Source organism: Anabrus simplex, chromosome 5 (assembly GCF_040414725.1).
Source record: "Anabrus simplex isolate iqAnaSimp1 chromosome 5, ASM4041472v1, whole genome shotgun sequence".
Taxonomy (NCBI): domain Eukaryota; kingdom Metazoa; phylum Arthropoda; class Insecta; order Orthoptera; family Tettigoniidae; genus Anabrus; species Anabrus simplex.
The window spans coordinates 77,577,831-77,600,752 of NC_090269.1; the positions used below are offsets into that span (position 1 = coordinate 77,577,831).

General features: G+C 36.7%; 1 protein-coding gene across 3 annotated transcripts in view; it reads left to right on the top strand.

Annotated features, from left to right (window-relative positions):
• Positions 1-22,922, top strand: part of LOC136873763 (uncharacterized) — a 304,007-nt gene that overhangs the window by 275,517 nt on the left and 5,568 nt on the right. For 2 of the 3 annotated variants that reach the window (XM_067146953.2, XM_067146954.2), the window contains 3 exons: positions 1,893-2,014; positions 5,135-5,201; positions 10,550-10,736. In XM_067146953.2, coding sequence (XP_067003054.2) covers positions 1,893-2,014; positions 5,135-5,201; positions 10,550-10,736 — 376 coding nt within the window. The remainder of the gene's footprint in view (positions 1-1,892; positions 2,015-5,134; positions 5,202-10,549; positions 10,737-22,922) is intronic. The other variant, XM_067146955.2, reaches the window with a different exon arrangement.

Below are 22,922 nucleotides of genomic sequence, written 5' to 3' on the forward strand. Positions count from 1 at the left end.
CAATCGAGCATTTATGGGATGCTGTCGATGCTGGTGTATGTTCCATGAACCCTGCACCTACTACACAAGACCTGCAAGATGTGTGGGTGCAGATCCCTCCAGAACGATTCCAACACCTTGTAGAGTCAGTGCCTCGCTGTATTGCTGCCCTTTTGAGGGCTCGCAGAGGAGCAACTTGTTATTAACATCACATTCAGTGTCTTCCCATGACTTTTGGCCACTCAATGTATTTGCTCATGAAGGGTAAAATATTGCTATATGGTACTTACACGATAAATTATCAGTCAGTTTGATACCATAAATAAAACCAATGGTCCCACTAACAAATCAAGTTCTGTGTAAAGAGATAGGAAAATTAATAGGAACACACAAATACAGGTCAGCATTGGAGGAGAGAGCAATTAAAAAAAAAAAAAACAAGAACAAACATGTAAACACAAATCGACACAGACAATCTCCACATTTTTGTACACTGCCATCTTTAGAGAGATACCGCATTTACTCGCATAATTTTCCCTACTTGATTTTTAGAGTGAATATTTGAAAAAAAATTGCATATTTTCACCACTTGTTTTATCTACCGTTTCCCCTAGTTACGAAACACGGACTTATCTTGTCTTCGTGATTCATGCCGATGTACAGAAATCAGGAACTAGTTTGGAAATTCTAGTTCATGTTTCCCATGCTAAGAGAGGAGGAAGTGACTGATTACTCAACATTCCAGCGCCCGGGACCAGAACACACCTGTGACGGCTAGCCATAACTCTTCCTTGTTATCAGCTGTGACTCGCACGCGTACAGTTATTGCTTTCAACAGTGTTCTTACGTGTGAAGTGTTTGTTAGTGATGTGATGCGAAAGAAAAACAGTACTTACAACGCACAATGTAAATTATCTGTAATAGAATTTGCCGAAAATGACAGCAATCGTGCTGCATCTCATGAATTTTCCATATCACCGTCATATGAGCGTTACTGACGGAAGCAGAAAGAAGATTTACAGTGTACCAAGAAAACAACTTTAGCATTTCAGGGACCAAAAACCGGGAAGCATCCAGAAATTGAAAAGGAAGTTGTTTCTTACATAAATCAATTGAGAAATTATGGCTTTTCAGTTTCCAACGAGATGCTCCAATTAAAGGCTGCAGAAGTAACAAAAACCTTGAACATTCCTGATTTTAAAACAAGCAGAGGGTTGTTTTATCAGTTCATGAAAAGGAACAATCTTTCTCTTCGAAGAAGGACATCTCTATGCCAGTGACTTCCGAAGGGGCACAGTGAAAAAATCGTGCAATTTCATAGATTTGTTATTAGGAAGTGGCTCGAGTACAATTACCTGCTATCGCAAGTCGGAAATGCAGAGCAAACTCTGATTTTCTTTGATATTTTAAATTTAGATTCACATAATTTTCGATCCCCATTTTTGAGGATAAAATTTTAAAAAAGGGGGGCAAGGGGGAATTACACAAGTAAATACGGTACGCTCTCTTCATCAATCCCAGTTCTTCCACTTCTAAGCTCCAAGGAGTTTATTTCTGATTCCCATCTTCCAGGCTTCAACACTCATTGAGAGATCTTCGTTTTTGATGTGGGGAGTATGGGATAAGATGGATAAACGTAGGGAAAAAGAAGAAATAAAAATAGAATATCTTGTTGAAAAAACCAAGGAACAAGGTAATACACAACAGGAGAAAATGAATCCAATGGGCCAAAGTAGATCTTACAAGAGTAAGGTTCAAATGATGCCACAGCTATTTAGATCATTCCTTTATTGAGTTACTATTTCATTAACACTGTGGCAGCTATTTAGAGAGATATACTCGTTAAGTTAAAAGTACAAAAAGTGGGAGAAACATTTTCCTTTGAATAGTCAAAGAGACATACCTTGTTGTAGGTTAAAGCTGTGGCTCCCAGGACAACCAAAGAGCAGCAGAAATTCTGGAAGCATGATGTGAAAGTTGCCAAGGACTACAACTGGACTTGGAATGGAGAAGATGCCAGAGAATTGGGTCGAAGGTAGATAACTTAACAAATAAATGTTAGTATGTTTGTCTTGTTTATTGTCTCTGAAAAGCTAGTGAAAACCTTGTATCTTCTAAGCAGATTAATTTGCTTTTACTGATTAATGAATTGTATTTATTACTTATTCAAAACTGCTAATGATAACATTCAAACAAACAAGATTTGATTTATAGTGTCTACACCTAGCTGTACCATAACATTTGCAAAGAAATGGAAACCCATTTTTTGCAGACTTAGATGTCTTCTTAAGCTTACAATATATCCAAACCTTCAATCAAACAGACACACTTGTCACATTAATGGATTTTGGAAATCCTATATATTTCCTTGCAGAACACAAAATTGCAGGAGTTGAGTACTTTGTATGACCTTGGAAGATGGTTCATTCTTCAGATCACAACTCCAGTGCTTTAGTGAAACAAAAGGGATAAAAATAATTCCATTTAGTATCATGTTTCAATCTATAATAATAAAAGGAAGTGTCTGTCTGTCTGTCTGTCTGTCTGTCTGTCTGTCTGTCTGTCTGTCTGTCTGTCTGTCTGTCTGTCTGTCTGTCTGTCTGTCTGTCTGTCTGTCTGTCTGTCTGTCTGTCTGTCTGTGCTGGTGCCCAGCCAAGTCTACGGCATGCAGAGATCTGACATTTTTAACATAGGTAGATGAAAGCTCAAAACTGGATTTTTAATTTTTGCTTTCGTTGCTGACTTATGAACAAGGAACTGGTGGAAAATGCGTGTTGGGTTATGACAATCCGATGAGCTGTCACCACGATTAAATGTATAGATTCACTGTTGTTGGGCAACATACATAAGATAGGTAATACAAGTCAAGGAGCCATTTTAATTCCATGGCATAGGAAGCCATTTTTGGTCCTCGACAGGAGAAGCCACATTCAGTTCATAATATCCAGAACTGTTTGTCTGTGTGTACGTGTGCGATGCCCAGCCAAACAAACCTACGGCACATAGGCCTGTTCTTATATGAATCTTTATACAGGTAAAGAACTGCTTTCATGATTACTTTTAAAAGTTTTAATTAATTTTTATTTCATATTTGCCCGATATTCATTTCATTCACATAAAATTTGAGGGAATACGAGGATTTTGCCATACAAGCAATAAAACATGAACTGTATTTCATCCCTTAAGAATTAATACCACGTAACTGAAAAAATTCAAAGTTAACGGCAGAGACAAAAGAAGTTTATTTTTAAAATAATGTGAAATAATAAGAGTTGTTTTTTGATATTGCGATGTAAACAAGTCTCTCGATACTCAGATAATACTATTAAATTAATTTTTATTTTGTTTAATCCATATCGTCAGATTTTTAATTCTTTAATTAATTTTTAATTTTTGCTTTCGTTGCTGAGTTATGAACAAGAAACTAGTGGAAAATGTGTGTTGGGATATGGCAATCCAATGTGCTGTCACCACGATTAAATGCATTAGATTCACTGTTGCTACGATCAGTTAAATTTTCAGAAAACAATGAGTAACACGGTATTGGATTCCATAATCAAATTGATAAAACCTAATTGTTTAAATTAATTTAATTACAATTTTTACCATTAAATTTAAAATATAACCTTAAAACCAACATCTTTTATTTTTATAGTATACAAATTGGGCCACATCAACTATGATCATGAATCATAATTAATACCTCGTATTCTTTCTTACAAGTGTGGAATGCTGTCATAATAGGAGTGACAGTCTTTAGGAATTACACTTTTGAGTTACTGAAGATGATCCCATTTTGTATTCTTGATCTTTAAGCTCTCTTGGCAAAGTTTTGGAAGCTCTTGTTCACTTAGCATCCTGAGCATCTTCACAAAATCATCCTCAAAATCCAATTTGTAGAAAATGACTCCTGTTGGATCGTATTTAATAACTTCAAGATCCGTAACAGCTGGGTCATAAGCTTTTCATCTCGTATGAATGGAGTCTTAAATCCATGAATCTTTTACAGCATAATTGGTTAAGAATGAGTAGTCAAGATAAAATGCATTGTATGGTTGGAGTTTTCCTCGTGCTTCTTTCGACACTGATGCATATTGGCTGAGAAGTGTGATTTCGCTGTTCTTTAACTTACATTCAGTTGCCATATGGACTGAGCCACATTCCATTTGGGTGTGACCCTTTTCTAGGAATTTCTGGAAAATCGCAACCCTAATTTTCTTGGCTAGCTTTAACAAAGTGTTCGACATCATTACATTCCGATTTTGATAGGAATACAAGGTAATAGGAACTCATGCCTTTTCCAACTGCTTGCTTATTATATCGATTATGCAAGAGGCAAAGACTGAAGACACGAGCTCAACTTGACTTTCATGGAACCAATAGCATGATATATCATGGGTTTCTAAGTTTTATACAGTAAAGTTATGTACTGGAATCCTTGTTTTGTAATATAATGCACTAGCCCTCAGAAACAGAGCTACCATACCTTCACTGCCTGAAGGTCCATGGTGAATACTGCACATGCTCTGGCTTCTGCATCCTTTTGGTCCTTCATGTTCTCATGGGAGACATACAGATTAATTTTTTGCCTGAGTGAGTGAGTGAGTGAGTGAGTGAGTGAGTGAGTGAGTGAGTGAGTGAGTGAGTGAGTGAGTGAGTGAGTGAGTGATCTCAAAAATTATGTGGTGTCTTGAAGGGTATCCAGCCTTAAACCCCCAGCCAAAACCAAAATGAGCCTGCTTGGCTCTAGTGATGCCAGAAATAACTGGGATGAACGGAAGTTAGTTAGTTTGTATGTTTGTTTGTTTTAAGATAGTTGAAATTTCTTTAACTGTAGGAAATAATTTATGTTTCAAAACAATATATTGGTTCAGGTCCGATCAACCAGGATAATTTTATTGATACTTGCCTTGGAATCAGTATCATCAACTTTTACTATAGCATGTTTTTTTTTTTTCAGTAGAATCTCAATTTATTATTTTATGAACATTTATATTCATATTTTTGTTATCCTTAGCTATTAAGATATACTTCTGATTCAAACCTCCAAACCACTTAATTTTTATCATACCACCTTATTTTCTCTCTGTGTGTCTCCATGTGCATTTATGGAATAATTGAAATAATTAATGATTATTGTGTTGGTTTGTTATAGACTTGTTATTGAACATTCTGGCAGGTCTTTCGATGGAGCTATAGGAAAGCAGAGAGGATCTCTAGAGGTAAGAATTATTGTTTTGCCTCAAAATTATCCTTATCAGACTGTACAGTGAAAATGCATTACATGAGAAAATAGGGATTGTGGTTACAAGAGGAATTTTATCAATTACTTGTAAGTTATGTGCAGTACCTATTGTTATCTGAACATTTTTCCTAGAAATTGCTAATTTTTCCATCATTTTACAGTGCAAGTTTCCCAGGTATTATTGGTGAGCCACTGTGTCTTATTGAGATATGTTTTGTTGTTAATGACATACTCTAGTGTCCTTCCCCAGTCTATAAGGTCCATCTTTATAATGTCCTTTGAGTGGGTTCTTGGTCTTCCCACTATCCATTTTCCAGCCACATGCCTCTCCTTGTTGGCTCCATCTTCATTACATATGTGCCAGTTTATAAAATGCATCGTTGGGGTTACGTGTGTGTGAAAGGGGAATCTTTGCAGTTCATTATTATAAAGAAAATGGAATCTTGGTTCTGCGCAGTAAAAGGGTGATGGGGACTGTTTGAACATCCTATGGCAAGCCTGGCTATTTCATTCTCACATCTCGCTGGCGCCAGAAGGAACCCTTGTTTCTGGTGTTTCTGGTCAATATCAGAAGGTATGAGAACGTTTCACCCTCATCTAAGAAGACGCGAATGCTGCCTGGCGAAATTCCGCACATGAGTGGATGATTGGTTCCGTTGTTTTGGAAGGATGCCATGTACAAACTGGGGGGGGGGGGGGGTTATATCCTAAGACGTGAGTTAGCATCTTGGATTCTGATCTTGGTTCTCTGTCAAGGTGGGCATGTCCATTCCGAGCTCTTGCTCCACCTGGGGAGTTCCGGCCTGGGTAACGGGATGGTTTAAATTTTATTTAACATAACTCAAGTTAACCTTTTTACGTGCAGGAATTTTACAGGGCAGGCTCTCATCTTCGCTGATTTAATTTAATCAAAAAGGTGCTTTTCAGTACTATGACACATTGTTGTTTGGAGACAAGCAACCTTCCCGTGTAAATTGTAATATTCTTTGTTTGTCTGTTTCCGACAGAATGGGACTAGCCCAATGCAATAAGGGAATCTTCAATTCTAAAACAGGTTTGTAAATGGATATACTGCCGCCTCACGGTACATTTCCATTATATGGAAGAAAGAGCATGGTCATGGTTTTAGAATCCCCCTGATATCCGTTAGCTTACTTGTGTTTTGCAATTAGCTACTGTTTAACCTTTGTTTCTAACATTTTAAATTCTTTATTTGGTGCATGAAACATCACTCAGATTCTGAGGGCCACCAACCCTCACGTGCCTCCAAGCACGGCTGTCAAATTGACTGTTTTCCTTCTCTTTTTTTTTCTTTATCTTTTTTGAAGGTTGTACCTTAATGTAATATTTATTTGAAAAAAAAAACACGCGACAATAATGGATCTAAAATATATGAAATTTAAACACATACTCGAGGTTACGTAACTTAACTTACAGGTCGATCAAAATGACAACTACGGAAAGGATGTCGAAGTAGCGTGGAAACCCTATTGAGGTCCATGGGAAAGTATAGCGTTATGGGGAAAAGGAGATAGTGACGAGTACCCTCAAACTCTTTACTGCTCAACACAAGAGATAATCTACAAAATCCAATTAATAAAACAAATCCAAGCAATGTAGTAGGTAAAATTTAAAAACACCAAAGTGCCAGTGAATACTACTTACATACTAATAATCTTTAAAAAAAAAAAAAATGGTAACAATGGAAAAATCAAGCTCTTCGAATAGTAAGAGCCTAGAACCTGAACACAGAAGCTGATTCAGAACTACGTGAGGCAAACTCAGAGGAAAATCATATTTTACATGGGACTGACAATATCGCTAATCCAGAAAAGAAAAGTTAAGTTTACATTTAGATACAATACTCGAACAAGAAAAGAGAACTGCCTCCGAAAACAAGTTTTACTGACTAGCTGAAAAGCTAAGTCCTTTTCTTGTTCAAATTAGCAAATGTAGAATGTCACGAGTAAACTCCGATGCACGAATAGTAATTTACATTTTAACAGAAGTTACATAAAACACATTAAAGGCCGAAACTCAAGAAGGAATAATAACGCTTACCCTAGAGGCAGGCATCCCTTAGAGGGGACGAACGCCGAGCGCGTCCACTCACTAGGTTGGTCAGATGTTAAAGACACTCAAACAAGCTTCGCACCAGCAGAGGAGTGAAAGGATGGAAATAGACAAACTCACAAATAACCAATCAGGTAAGCCCGCTACTACTCCAGACTTTATATTCACCAATAGGAACGGTCGTTATTCTAACCTATCAGAAAGCTTTTCGAGGATATTCTTTCTGATGAACCAGCAAACGACAGGAAACTACTGGAAAAATACTCCTAAAAATTGCACATGACAGTACACCCTGCCTCACAAGTTCAAATTTTAAACCACAATTACACAATACATTCTATAAACTCTACAATTTCACATCAAGATCTTCAGAAAAATTAGTCCTTAAATGTTCATGTTTTCCTAAAACAAATATCATTTACCACAAAAAAAATTCAATATAGATATTCTTCATAATGTTCATAGTGTTTTTTATAGGCCTAAAAACATCACTGTAATTAAGATTTTTCAATCAATATGAATTTTTAAACAAATAAAACTTTATACAAAAGAATTTTTTAACAGTTCTTGAGAATGTTTAGTGCACACGGCGGTCCCAGCATTTGTCACTATTTGTTTTCTGATCCTAGGCCTCATTGCTACCTTATATGTAAGGCAGGCAATGATTTTGAATAAACAACAAATAATATCTTCAAATCATTTCGCAAGTGCTGTCAAGCACTCTGTTCTGTTAATGTAGTTAAACTACGTATGTTTTAGCATCAAATTTTTGAAGGATATTAAGGAATTTTATGTTTAATAAACAATATTTTTAAAACCTGATAGTCTTATTCAAGAGTACAAGCCCTATAAAGTCACGTTCCCGCCAGGGCAGCCCATCATCTTCCACATCCTGGTGTCCGTCTATTCACATTACCTTTAATCATCCTTGGATCAGGATATTTTACCTATCTTTTCTTTGTGTGTGTTTATATTTTCCATAACATTTTGGTAGCAGAGCGTGTTTTGATGCACTTAAGCTCTTGAATGAGGTCGTCAGGTTTTTGTAGATTTGACAAAACAGTTATAAAATCGTACATGTGTACCTCGCTAATCTCTGTTGGTATTTTGCTTTCCATATTGTTTTGTGAGATACAATAAGTTGGTAAACTTTTTTTGAGATGTCTGTTATAATTATTCTGAAACAGTGGTTGTTTTCATTTATTTGCTCAGTGTGTTTGCGAGTTTAACCATTCTTTGTGTAAGCAGGAGTGAACATGTCATCAAAAATAAATAAATAAATAAATAAATAAATAAATAAATAAATAAATAAATAAATAAATAAATAAATAAATAAATAAATAAATAAATAAAATTAAGATTCAGTACATATGGTGAAGGTATGCTAACATATCTTGTACAGTGAGGTCTTGGAAGCTAAAGACTTAATTAGAATCGCCTAGAGGAGGCAACAAGTGCACACTCTACAGTTGTGCTGGTCGTACTGTCATACCTGTAGCATAGATCCTTGCTAACAGAACAAGGCCACTGTAATTCAATCAGTAGCTTTCAAAAGTTGGGTGTTCGGTTTCCACTGGTTTCTGGTTGGCCTTTTTGTTCTATACTCCACATATCTTTAGCAGGAGCTTTCGAAAGTTGTGTGTTCGGTTTCCACTGGTGTCCAGTTTGCTTTCTTTTACTGTAGTTAACATCTCTTTGGCAGGTGTTGTACATATCAACATGAGATGATGGCTCAATCATAGTTGATGATATCAGACTGGTGAAGTCTTCCAATTTTAGGTATCTTGGCTATTGCATGAAAGCTGAAAATGTTACGCCACTGGATGCCCGAACAAGAGTTAGTACTGGATGGTTGAAGTGGCATGAAGTTACAGGTGTACTTTGCAACCAGAAGATTCCTCTATACCTAAATCCTAAGATGTATCATTTGGTCATTAATGTTTGCATACTCGTTGGGGTGCAATGTTGGACTATGACGAAGAGGCAAGAGCAGATATCCTTCTCATGATGTAGTTAAGGATGCCAAGATGGATGGTCGCTCGTTATATGGCTGGACCACCTAAGGCATGAAGATGGTAGGAATACCCTTAAGATCACCCAAATACTGGTCAAGATGAGAGGTGAGACTGTACTAGTATGAAGAATCAATTGCAAAACAGTTGACGGCAACTTCCAGGACCATCAAGAGTTATGAACTTCATGTTGTTGGTCCGTATTGAACTGAGATAACATATAAATTATAAACAGGAGAGGTTTCCACCTATTCAATACATAGTTATATTTACAACGTTATTTACATTACATGGGACTAGTTTCAACCATCATATATTGTGTATCTTTAAATATGGCTCATGATGACCCCATGTAGGGTTGAAACTAGTCCCATGTAATGTAAATAACAGTGTAAATATAACTATGTATTGAATAGGTGGAAACCTCTCCTGTTTATAATTTATATGTTAACTTCCAGGACATCCAACAAAGCAATGGATGGATTGTCTGCAGGAGGATGTACGTCCATCAGGTGAAGTGGAGGGTGAGATTTACAGTAGAAGGGTACCCTGCAGCCTGACAGGAGTAATGCCAATGAAGAAGAAGAAGAATCCAAATTGTCGCCATAAGACCTATGTGTGTCGGTGCGACGTAAAGCAACTAGCAAAAAAAAAAAAAAAAAAGAAGAATACAATACCTCTCAAGAACCAAAATAATACTCAAAATGGAAGCAAGAACAGATATTTTTAAAATGATTTTCTTTGAAAAATATAAGTTAGTGTAGAAACTTTCCATCACATGCAAAGTATGATAAATTGGAATTGCCTACCGTAAAAGTAAGCAGGGTGAAATGAAGTGATTGGACAGTAGGTCAATTCAAATCTACAGTAATTTGTCCATATCACTATCATTTTGACACGCAGATCACCTATACAGCATTAACTCAAAAGACCTGCGTCAGGCCTCTTCAGAGGCTGCACGCCATTAATTAAACTATCTTTATACTACCATTTCTCTCTCTATTACCTTTGACACTTGAAGTTGTACAGGCAAAGCCAAATAGACATACCATTGCTATCTTCTTTATATGGCAGGTTTATTAAAATTTTGTACAAGTCATCCAGTTCTCTCTATTTTCTGGAATAACTTTGGTAAATAAAGTTCTTCATTAAATCAAGAAGTAAAAAAATAAATATTTGTTGTCTTTATCATTTCTTCTTAAATTTATTTTGAACTAAATAGTAAACATTTCTGTTCCAGAAACTAAACTCTGCGACAGATGGAGATCAGATGACTTGGTCTCCAAACACTAAGGATATACATGCAAAAGAATTTCCATCAGTTCATGAACTGGAAGTGTTGTACAGAACTCTTGCAAGTGCCAACCGTAAAACGCCACCACGGCTCTTCCTCCGCCAAATGTCAGAAGGCTCTTGGAGACCTTCAGGTCAGTTTCTTGTAACCTCTTTTATCTATATATTTTAAAAAATTTATGAAAACTTAAGTCAGTCAGTCAGTCCGACCATTCTATCCGGTCGATTTCCTTCATTGTTTTTTTAACTGAAAGGTATTCATGGACAGATTTGTCATCAGGTACTATAAATCACTTAACTTCAGCCTTCCCCAAATTATTTGATTTTTTTCAATTTTTTGTCTCTTTGAAGCAATCATATCTTTGTTCTGATTCAGGTATGCAGTTCCTTTTTGTCTAAAAACACTCAGTGGATCATGCACTTTCTTTTGAGGTAATAACTACTTACATTGGTAGATTCTGAGAAAAGTTATGAGTACATTTGTCTCCATGACCGAAGATCTTTGAAGGACTTTTTAACAGTTCAGCGCGTAGTGTTGTTCCAAGGAGAGTTTAATTCAATTTCTTTGTGTGATGTATTTTCAAGTGTTTTGTTGACATAATATTAAAATTCAAAACCTTGCAAATACATCTGTGAGGATAGTAACGAACAACACCATACTTTGTACAATGCGGGCGGAGCCAGCGGGAAACTGCTAGTGAGTTTGAAATTTTATTTGAAAATAATGCCTATTATAGGGTCGATGCATAATTTTGTGCGGTACCCTATTCTTTTGGGTTGGCAACAATGCAGCATGAAGGGATTGCTTATCATTATTCCATTGTTTTAACTGAGTTTGGAGTTTGTGTGTTGTGAAACACAGGTTTTCTTGATTGTGAACGTATTAATTGTGTATATTTGAGACAAACAGATATGGAATGTCAAGTTGAGAAAAGTGAGCATTTCCAACACATTTTACTCTTTGAGTTTAACCGAGGATCCAGTGCAGCAGGAGTTACGGGAACAATTTTTGAAGTGTGCAGGAATGGAGCAATTGCTGAAAGAACAGCACAAAAATGGTTTTCCCGCTTTCTAGCAGGACGGTTTGAATTGTCTGATGATCCACGTTCTGGAAGACCTTCAGATTTTGACGAAAATTGCTTGAATGAGTTGCTTCATGAGAATCCTCATAAAATAACGTGGAAAATGGCGCAAGTTTTTTAATGTGATCAGTCAACTATTGTGCGCCATTTGCTTTCGATGGGTACGGTACAGAAATTGAGTATATGGGTACGACACGTGCTAAGTGACAGTAACAAAAATCAACAAGTAAACATCTGTTCGTCATTGCTTGCCCGGCACCAGTTGGCTTGTGATAGGCACGAAGCATTCCTTTCGAACATTGTCAGCAGTGACGAGAAATGGTATCTGTATGTCAACATGAAGAAGTAGAAAGAGTTGCTCAGCCCATCAAAAAAAAGCAAGTCCCCGTGCCAAGGATAGTGCCCATCCACAGAAAATCATGTTGTGTATTTGGTGAAACAAAAATGACATTCTTCACCATTAACTTCTTTCGAAAAATGTAACGATTACCTCTGCTGTGTATAATGACCAGCTAAGACGGCTTGCCGTTGCTATTGACAACAAAAGACAAAGACAACAACCAGTCTTATTGCTCCATGATAACACTCATTCACATACAACGCAATTGACCAAAGGTGTGATTGCTAAACTTGGTTAGGAACCTCTTCCTCATCCTCTGTATTCTCCCGACCTGGCCCCCTCAGATTTCCATCTTTTCCGCTCTCTTTCTAACCACATTCAGGGGCAAGTGTTTGCTGACAAAGCTTCTCTTGACCAATGGCTAACAGATTTCTTACAGTGGAAACCAAAACAAGTCTACAGGTGAGCCATTCAACTGCTACCTGAATATTGGCAGAAGGTCATAGAGAATGAAGGTGAAAACATCACTGAGTGATTGTGAGTTACAGTGTGTGACAGTGACAGTAAAATAAAATAAAGTATAAAATATAAGAACCGCACAAACTTATGCATCGACACAATATTTTTTTTTTATTTTATATCTGGATGAGGTGAGTTTTGTCTGTCCATTAAAAAATAATATTGGTCTCAGTTAGTTTAATTTTTAACTACATTTAAATAATATACTAATGTTATTTCATGGACAACTGAAGTCTAAACTTGAATTGTGTGAATTGATTTTCATCATATTTTGAATCTCCAGTGTCACAAATGGAAGAAATGAATTGGAAAGAAGTACTGGGAGTCTGAAGATTTGTTAACTGAGGGCCAAGTCCTCTCAACTGGGAGCATGGGTTGGTGATCACAGGTCCCCTAGCTGAGTTTGGATTTGCTTCCACATTTTCATTTAATTTTTCCTATCTGACCTCTTTTAGTCATCTATGATATTATGAAGTGTGAAACCAAGTGGGGAACTGATGTTTGAAAAAATGAATGAAGATGAACCCTTCACTTGCACTCTACCATGAGAAATGCATGTACATTCATATACTAGAAGGAAAACATCATACTATTGACCAAAATACTCCACAAATCCAAAAGGGACTACCATACATAGACCTAGACCTTAAGATACCCTTTATTTACAATGTTGATTATCACTAAGACACACTTCTATGAGTGGTATAACCAAGTTTAGCATAAGTTTAAGTTTTGATTCAGAAATAAGTAAATAAGGAGGCTAGGTCAAAACCTAACTTAAAATAGGTGTGCAGGAAGTGACAGGTCCCAAATATTAGAGAGTGCTATGAATCGTGAGATAACAAGATCAAAAATAAGTAAGAGGATATAATTAGAGAAAAGGAGAGTATAAATTAAAGATTGAAAGAAAAATTTTAACACCATGTATATTATTTTATCAACATTAACAATAATATAATTTCTATCATCTAACTCACAAGGTGAAAACATCTCAGATTAGAATAAGAATATAATTGTGTGACAAGATTTAGCAAGGCCTCATAGGCTTGTTCAAAACTAGAGATCGTTTTATAGCACGTGGTTAAAAAAAATTCCAACAAGAAATGGGCTTATAATATATTAATAGACAACAATGAAAGCACAAGATTCATTAATGAAAAGCTTTTAGAATTATAAAAACTGTGTATAATCATTACATATCATTGAAAAAAAACTTTTACAAGGGGCATTCGATATATAATGCAACATCATTTATTTCTTGGCCAATTTCTGTTTAAAGATATTGGAATTTTGTTCGGGACATCTCTGAATATTCCCGCTTCGTCTCATAGAGTTTCCTTAATTTCTGACAGGTGGCAGCGCTATAACTAGCCTTCAAAATGGCATGTGTAATGGAGATGCGTACCAATCAGAGAGCAGTTATTGAGTTTCTTTTGGCAGAAAACCAGGGCATCACAGATATTCATAGGCACTTGCAGAATCTCTATGGAGACCTGGCAGTGGACAAAAGCACGGTGAGCTTTCTCCACAACAACGCAAGACCTCACACAAGTCTGGGCACCCAACAGGAGCTCACAAAACTTCAGTGGACTGTTCTTCCTCATCCACCCTGCAGCCCGGATCTCGCATCTTCTGACTTCCATCTGTTTGGCCCAATGAAGGTAGCAATCCACGGGAAGCACTACATGGATGATGGGTAAGATATCGATGCAGCATAACTTCAGCTCCAACATCGATCAGTTGAGTGGTACCATGCAGGCATACAGGCCATCACATTACGGTGGCGTAAGGCAATAGCATTGAATGGAGATTATGTTGACAAATGGGGTATTGTAGCAAAAGGTTTCGGGAATAACATGGTGTATTTGAATTCTCAATAAAACCAACCTGCTTTTAGAAAAAATGTGTTGCATTATATTTTGAACTGCCTTCATAGATTAACAGCTTAAGTAATTACAATAACCTAAGTTTTCATGCCCAGGGGAACCAAAAGAATCTTTACATGAAATCCTAAAAAAGATTACATTAATTTAATTAGATGCAAGACCTAGATTCGACAGGCTATGATCAATGGAAATTCTTTACTAAAAATAATATTTTGATTGAACAAATAGCATATGTTGATTAATGTGCTTCCAGTACAGAGAAAAGTGATTATTCCCTTGCCTAAAATCTAATACAGTATATAGGTTAAATAAAAATATATTAAAGGAATCTATCAGCAAAACAATAAACAAGAACATCTAAACATGTTCAATCAGAAAGCTAGGGAAAGGAAACAACACTCAATTATTCCAGAGTGGATTACAATAATTACGTTCATCATAATACTGTACTTGAAAATGGGGAGAGTGTACTCCAAATTTACATTCTGAAATGTAATTTCATAACTGCACATTAGTGGGGTAATTCTATGTTTGCCCAAGTACAATTTAAAACACAGGATAGATTGTAAAGTGAAAATAATTCCACCTTAAGGTTTGAGTTTGAATGTATTCACAAGAATATTTTACACCCAGTTAGTTCCTTTGGCAAGAAATGAAATTTACAGTTTATTTTCACTCAACCACTACTGATCTGCATTTAGGGCAGTCGCCCAGGTGGCAGATTCCCTATCTGTTGTTTTCCTAGCCTTTTCTTAAAAAATGATCACAAAGAAATTGGAAAATTATTGAACATTTCCCTTGGTAAGTTATTCCAATCCCTAACTCCCCTTCCTATAAACGAATATTTAGCCCAATTTGTCCTCTTGAATTCCAACTTTATCTTCATATTGTGATCTTTCCGACTTTTAAAGACACCACTCAAACTTATTCGTCTACTGATGTCATCCCACTCCATCTCTCCATTGACAGCTCGGAACATACCATTTATGTCTCAAATATTATTACAATATTTATAAGTCCACCTGTTCAATACAATACATTATCAATTTTAGTTTTAAACAACTTGGATATTTTAATTTTAAGATTGATAAACCTATTTAATTTGGATTTTGCCTGGTTGGCTACTAAGTTACAATATTGTATTGTATTGTATTGCGGACTTATAAATATTGTAATAATATTTGAGACATACGTCATCTTCAATACGGAACCAAAATGAGAATAGTTACTTGTAACATACCATTTAATCGAGCAGCTCGTCTCCTTTCTCCCAAGTCTTCCCACCTCAAACTTTGCAACATTTTTGTAACGCTACTCTTTTGTCGGAAATCACCCAGAACAAATCATGCTGCTTTGAATTTTTTCCAGTTCTTGAATCAAGTAATCCTGGTGAGGGTCCCATACACTGCAACCATACTCTAGTTGGGGGTCTTACCAGACACTTATATGCCCTCTCCTTTACATCCTTACTACAACCCCTAAGTACCCTCATAACCATGTGCAGAGATCTGTACCCTTTATTAACAGTCATATTTATGTGATTACCCAATGAAGGTCTTTTCTTATATTAATACCTAGATACTTACAATGATCCCCAAAAGGAACTTTCACCCCATCAATGCAATAATTAAAACTGAGAGGACTTTTCCTATTTGTGAAACTCACAATCTAACTTTTAACCCCGTTTATCATCATACCATTGTCCACCATCCATCTCACAACACTATCGAGGTCACCCTGCAGCCGCTCACAATGAAAAATGAAAACCTACAACCTGTTTTCCAGTCATTGACCGGGTCAGGAATGAAATGAATGAATCATATATAGGCTATTAGTAAGATGGGGTCGCCACTCCCAAAGTGATTTTATTAATGACTGATAGATGCTATGTAATGAGAATGGAGAGTGTTGCTGGAATGAAAGATGACAGGGAAAACCGGAGTACCCGGAGAAAAACCTGTCCCTCCTGTACCTCCACTTTGTCCAGCACAAATCTCACATGGATTGACCGGGATTTGAACCACGGTATCCAGCGGTGAGAGGCTGACGCACTGCCGTCACCCCCGCTCACAATCTTGTAACTTATTTATTACTCTGTACAGAATAACATCATCTGCGAAAAGCCTTATCTCTGATTCCACTTCTTTACACATATCATTGATATATATATAATAATAATAATAATAAGGGCCAATAATACTGCCTTGAGGAATTCCCCTCTTAATTATTACAGGGTCAGATAAAGCTTCGCCTTTTGGAATAAAGATGAGTTTTAGAAAGATAATTGTCAAACTACTTCTTCCTTACTTCCGTAAGAGAACTGCATAATGATTTCTCTTTGTATTGTATCAAGTTCAAGAAGCGTAAATGACGGGTCCGTGACCTCGCTTAAAGCAATTTGAATGTGCATATAAATGCATATTTTGGCCTTTTTATTGTTTTGGTCATATTTTGATCATTAATAAATTGCGTGTTATCCGTGTCAAGTTTCAGTCACAAGATTTCTAAATGATACACATCATCATCATCATCAATTTTCCACTCCAGTTGCCCGGGTGTGGTTTACAAGCACTCTCCACTTCTGTCTGTCCATGTACCACTCTTCTCTCAAGACGACATCCCAGCTGACTCCTCTTGTTCCTATGTCCTCTTTCACTTGGTCCAGCCATCTCTTCCTAGGTCTTCCTACTGGTCGTTTTCCGGCCATGACTGTGTAGCCATTGTTTTGCTGTCCTTCTATCGTCCATTCGTTTGACATGGCCAAACCATTTCAAACGGGCCCTTGTCACTTTTTCGTTCAGGGATGGGTACACACCAGCTTCCTCCCTTATTCTTTCATTCCTTACCCTGTCCCTTTTTGTCTTCTGTACCATAGTTCGTAGGAACTTCATTTCTGCGGCTTATACTTTGCTATCCACTTGTTGGGTTGTTGTGCAGGTTTCTAGGCCATGTGTTATTATGGGGGTGAAGTATGATTGGAATAGAATCTGCTTTGATCTTAAGGGAACTTGTTCGTTCCAGAGGAGGTTCCGAACTTGATGGTAAAACTGTGCTGATTTTTTAATGCGGTTGTTAATCTCATGCTGTATTCTGATATCACTTGAAATGATGCACCCAAGATATTTATATTGGTCTACTGTTTCCAGCTGTGTACCTTCCAGCATTATTTTTCCTTTCTTCTTCTGCCTGTTGACAGACATAGTAACAGTTTTCGATTTATTTATTGTTAATCCGTGTGCTTTTCCCCAGAACAGACAGATAGCAGGTTTAGAAAACCTGATTCTAAGAAAGAGCTGCTATAGGGACATCTTTTAGCACATCTTTCTTGACAGGTTAAATTGTGATACGATACACATGAGCTCATTGAAAGTGACAATTTAGCTCAGAAGCAATTATCAAATTACAAAATTCCATGCTATCTCTCGCCCAGTTCTTCCTTGACACGTCCAGTTACAGGCCCCTTTCTCTTTCACTATCAACAAATTTTAACAGATTGGTCACACTTGTAGTATTGCAGTGAACCCCATCATGCTGAAATTGAAGTGCAGTGAAGGTGTAAAATTACAAATTATGTGAAAGAGTTCGGTGAAGAGCTCTTCAGTACTGATGGAATAATTCTTTTTTTTGTAAAGTGTGAAGTTAAGGTGGTGGTGGTAAAGCGCTTTAACGTGCAACAACACTACATTACGACTAAGCATAAAAGCTGCACGAATCAAAAGTCTTCTGAACAGAGCAGGCAAGCTCATTTGTTTGATACAGCAAAATCTTTGTCCACCGAACTTTCCGATTTCTTAAAAGACTTGTGCGAAATGTTGGTATCTACCAATATTCTGCTTAACAAAGTGAACAGCGAGCACTTCCAAATATTCTCAACTGAATACACAACACAGTCAATCCCGGACAAGGCAACATTGTGATAAAGATATTTGCCTTCCTGTTATGAAGACGCTCTTCAAAAAATTAGAATTAGTGTAGGCAACAATAGCATCTGGGTATCCGTTGACGAAACTACAGATGTTTGTAGGAGGTATGTTGCAAATGTTATAATTGGCACGTTTCTCTTGAATCGGCTGGTCGGCTGACCATTCCACAATTGCAGTACTTTATGATAATGCCATGAAGCTTTTGTGGGATGGTGAAGTTAAGCGAAAATGAATCTTGTGAAAACGAATCATGGTGAAAGCAGCAAGGGGACTTAAGGTACACTACCTAAAAGATGGCCCATTTAATGTGTTTTGCACATGGTGTGCACAGAGTTGCTGAAGAAATATGGCAGAAGTTTCCTAATGTTGACCGGTTAATAACAAACATTTAAAAAATGTTTTTGAAAGCTTCACTGAGGGTGACAAATTTCAAGGATCACACACCTTCGCTTCCTCTTCCTCCTCAGCTAGTGCTGACCCAATGGGGAACATGGCTTATCGCAGTGGAGTACTACTGTGAACACTATGAAACTGTGTGAGAAATAGTTTCTGCTTTTGACAGTAGTGAAGCATCACTAATATAAACTGCACAGGAACTGTTTTCCAATTATTTGTTGGGAAAATTAGTATATATTACTTCAAATTATAGAGATCTGTCGAAAACGACTTTTCGCCTAGAAACTGCTAGTTTTGAATTACGTGAGAGTTTGGGAAAAGTAAATGATGTGGTATCCAAGGTAGAACAAGCAAGAGGTACAGTGTCTGTTATGGTGAAGAACAAACTCAGTGAGGTACTGAGTGTAAATGGGGGATAGGCCTACACAACAACGTGCAGAATTAGTGCCATTCTAGAGGATAGTGGATCTGGTTTAGGTGAAGATGACCTGCAGAGAACTGACTATGTTTAAATACGCTCCTGTGACATGATGTGAGATAGAAGCTCCTGCCAGTACAAAAAAGTACTGAGCGATCTTCGAAGGAGATTTCTTTTCAGCAGCCTGAGAATGCACATGGTCATGATATGAAATGCTGGCAGAGAAGAGGACTAAGTGGTACGTATGGCAATGAACTCAATAAACTTCCTGTTAGGTAGAGTCTTCTAACTTACATCGACAGGTACCATAAAGCATGTTAAGACTTTGTTTTTTGGTTTTTAAGGAAAACTGAGTGGGAACTGCACGCCAAAGCTACGATACTGAATGTTGAAAGTTTTAACGTACTGTAGCTCTCTGTCAGTTTGTATGATTAAATCTGTCTGGTGTATTATCGCTGATCACGTTTGGTTACTTAAGACATTTAATGTTAGTAAGACTCTGATAATTGCTACCCATTCCTAAAATTCATGTTATATAGTTTTTTAGGTCATATTTAGCTAGTTTCAGGGCATATTTGCTTGCATATTTTGGACTTCTTTAGGTCACAAACTTCCAAACCCTCCACCATATCCATACTATTTCTATCCTGTCCTGTAGTTTTGAAACTTTTTCTAATCTCTTTATTTCTGATTCTATGTTTTCTTGTGTATCCTATGATACCTCTACAAAGAATTTTGCCACCTGAACTCTACTCTCAACAGAGGTGTAATAAATGTGGTAACCGGCCTTCCTGCAAAAATAAAATTTAGGCCCTCTCAAATAAAATATAAAACCTTTGAATAACTAATATAAACTTAATAACAGCATGTAGAAGTCATGCAATATATTGTCAAGTTATATAAAAAAGGAATTATTCACTATTGTAAGATTATTAAAAAATATTAAACAGATTTTATTTGACTGCCTCCGTGGTGTAATGGCTAAATTGCTGAACTGCCAACTATGAGATTCCAGGTTCGATTCCTGGCTCCATAACAAATTTAAGATAGACTGGAAAGTTTGGAATGGGGTCATACCTGCCTCATATTGCCAAGCAGTGAATATAAGGAGCAGACAACAGGAAATGGCCACCCTGTCTTGAAGAAACTCCTGGCTTAATATGTCTGATTGAGAATCCAACCAGGCTTTGGACTGAGCACTCAAATAAACATAATGATATATTATAGTGATTGAAATTTAGTATCAATAAACATATGTGGTACTTCTAACTGCTGTTCGTTGCACTCAGACTGAACTTTAGTGAAAATGGACCATGCCTTCTGTGATATGAAGGTATTGATGATTTCGCTGGCATTCGGTACTGAGTTCACTGAGCCTTGTCTAGAATTTTGTAAATAGTTCTTTACACGTTATAAGATACAACTTTGAAAGTGACAGTTCAGAGCGAAAAACAGTAACAGAAATAGTTGGAAAAAGGAAAAAAGCTGTGCATAAATCTATTATTACAATTTGTTTTACATCGCACCGACTCAGATAGGTCTTTTGGTGATGATGGGATAGGAAAGGCTTAGGAGTGGGAAGGAAGTGGCTGTGGCCTTAATTAAGGTACAGCCGCAGCATTCCCCTGATGTGAAAATGGGAAACCACAGAAAACCATCTTTGGGGCTACCAACAATTCAAATTCACTATCTCCCGGATGCAAGCTCACAGCTGCGCGCCCTAAACCGCATGGCCAACTCACCCAGTATGCATAAATATGAAATACTAGCAGCTATGGTTGAATTCTCTATTACTAATAGCTTTAAGTCAGCTACAGAGGTTCATGAGGCTATTTCTTTTTTTTTAATATTTCTGAAACCTACTACAGTGGAACTTGAATAATTCGAACCTCAAAGGACTGTTAAAATATTCTAATCATCCTCAAATTCAAAATAAACAAAAAGGTTACAAAAATAACTCCAACATTAGATTTTTTAAAAAAATTTCATCTTAGACATTATTGGTGTATACATACATATTTTACAATCTATTTTATCTGTTTATGGGCACAGTACAGTATTTAGTTTATTGACATTAGGTAGGTACTGAGAATACTGTACGCGTTAGTCTAACTCCATTAGAAACCACATTTGCTCTTTGTTAAAAAAGTCAGAGATCATGGCTTGCTTTCTTGATTTAATTCTCTCGCCCATGATGTATGAATCTGTATGATTTAGTGACTGAAAAATAGAATCACTTACATTGTTATTATTTTCAAAATATAACCCAAGTTGATGGACGTAATTGGATGCCTCAGCTGCACTCGGGATCAGTTGTTCCTGGTCCTCTAAAGAATTGACGCCCTCATCTCCAGCTTGGTGGAAGTTGCTGATTACCTCGGAGATTATGTCCGCGCCGGTGAGCTTGCCACACACAGCGACATCTTCATCATCATTGAGGAATTCTTCAAAGGAGATAGGAACAGACACGATTTCCTCCCAACCGTCAACCGAAGGCATGGCTTCATCCACAACCACGTCGGCACTGTCATTGTCTTTTATCAAGAAATCAGCTTCCTTGAAACAGTTTGTGATTGTTTCAGCTATCACCTGATCCCATGCCTGCTTACATCTTCTTGAGGTTTGGAGAATGTCAAGTTTAATTTTAAGAGCGTTACAGTCCTCTATGAGAATATTTTCAACCAACAATCATCTGTAGAAGTGTTTCAGACTTTTTATTATACTCTGGTCCATGGGCTGAACAACAGATGTAACGTTTTCCGAAGGCAGAATGCCGTTGTGAGCAGTGCAGTTGTCAATAAAGAGAGTAATCTTCCGTTTTTCTTTGCGACACTTTTCATCTAATTTTAACAGCCAGTCTAGCCTATTGTTAAAAAAACATAAGTTGTGAAATACAATACTGTGCTGTATCGTTGAGGTAAAAAAAAATAGAATTAGCCAAAATAAAATTTACATTACCCGTGACTTTTAAGATCCTTTATGTACAAACTGTTAGGGACCAAGCAAAATATTTGAATTAAAGAAGATTTTGAATTATAGAAGTTTGAATTAACCTAGTTCTACTGTACCTGGTCTGGTAATTCACTAAATGAATCTTTATCATTCCTGCATTGTGAATCTTTTCTTCAGAAGCAGAACTTAAGAATTTTGGGAAGATAATTTTGAATAAGTGGTTAACATTATGCATACCCTCAAATCTGGTTTTTAATTGGGCTACAATAATGTCCAAACAGCCATTAAAAACAGTGGTTCTGAAGTATATTGTTTGATCTACTAGCTGCTCATCCTGACACAGTTTATCAAAATTTTCTTTTTTCACTTTTCAGATACTTTTATTTTCAAATTGTGGTGGAATGCCACCATACCTCTTTGCCAGAAATGTAGCGAATGACATTGCTTCTTCAAATTTATTTTGGTAACAAGTTATTCAGCTGCATTCTGAATAAGAGAACACGTTTTATCGAGTTCTACATTTTCTAATTGTAATTTCTAATTCTAATTATAATATTTGTGATACTAAATTAGTTTATTCTAAAATCTTTGTTTGCAACCTATCTGAACAATGAATTTAAATTTCTCTAATTGGTTTTTCTTTTCATAGATATCAATATTATTTTTGACAGTGCCTTAAGTATATCGACATAAGCATTACGCAGGGCTGTAATAGACTGCTATCCTGAAGACCAACACGTTGGGAATAGTTTTTTAAGATATAAGAAGATATACTAAAATTTCCCACTTTTTTATACTCCGACA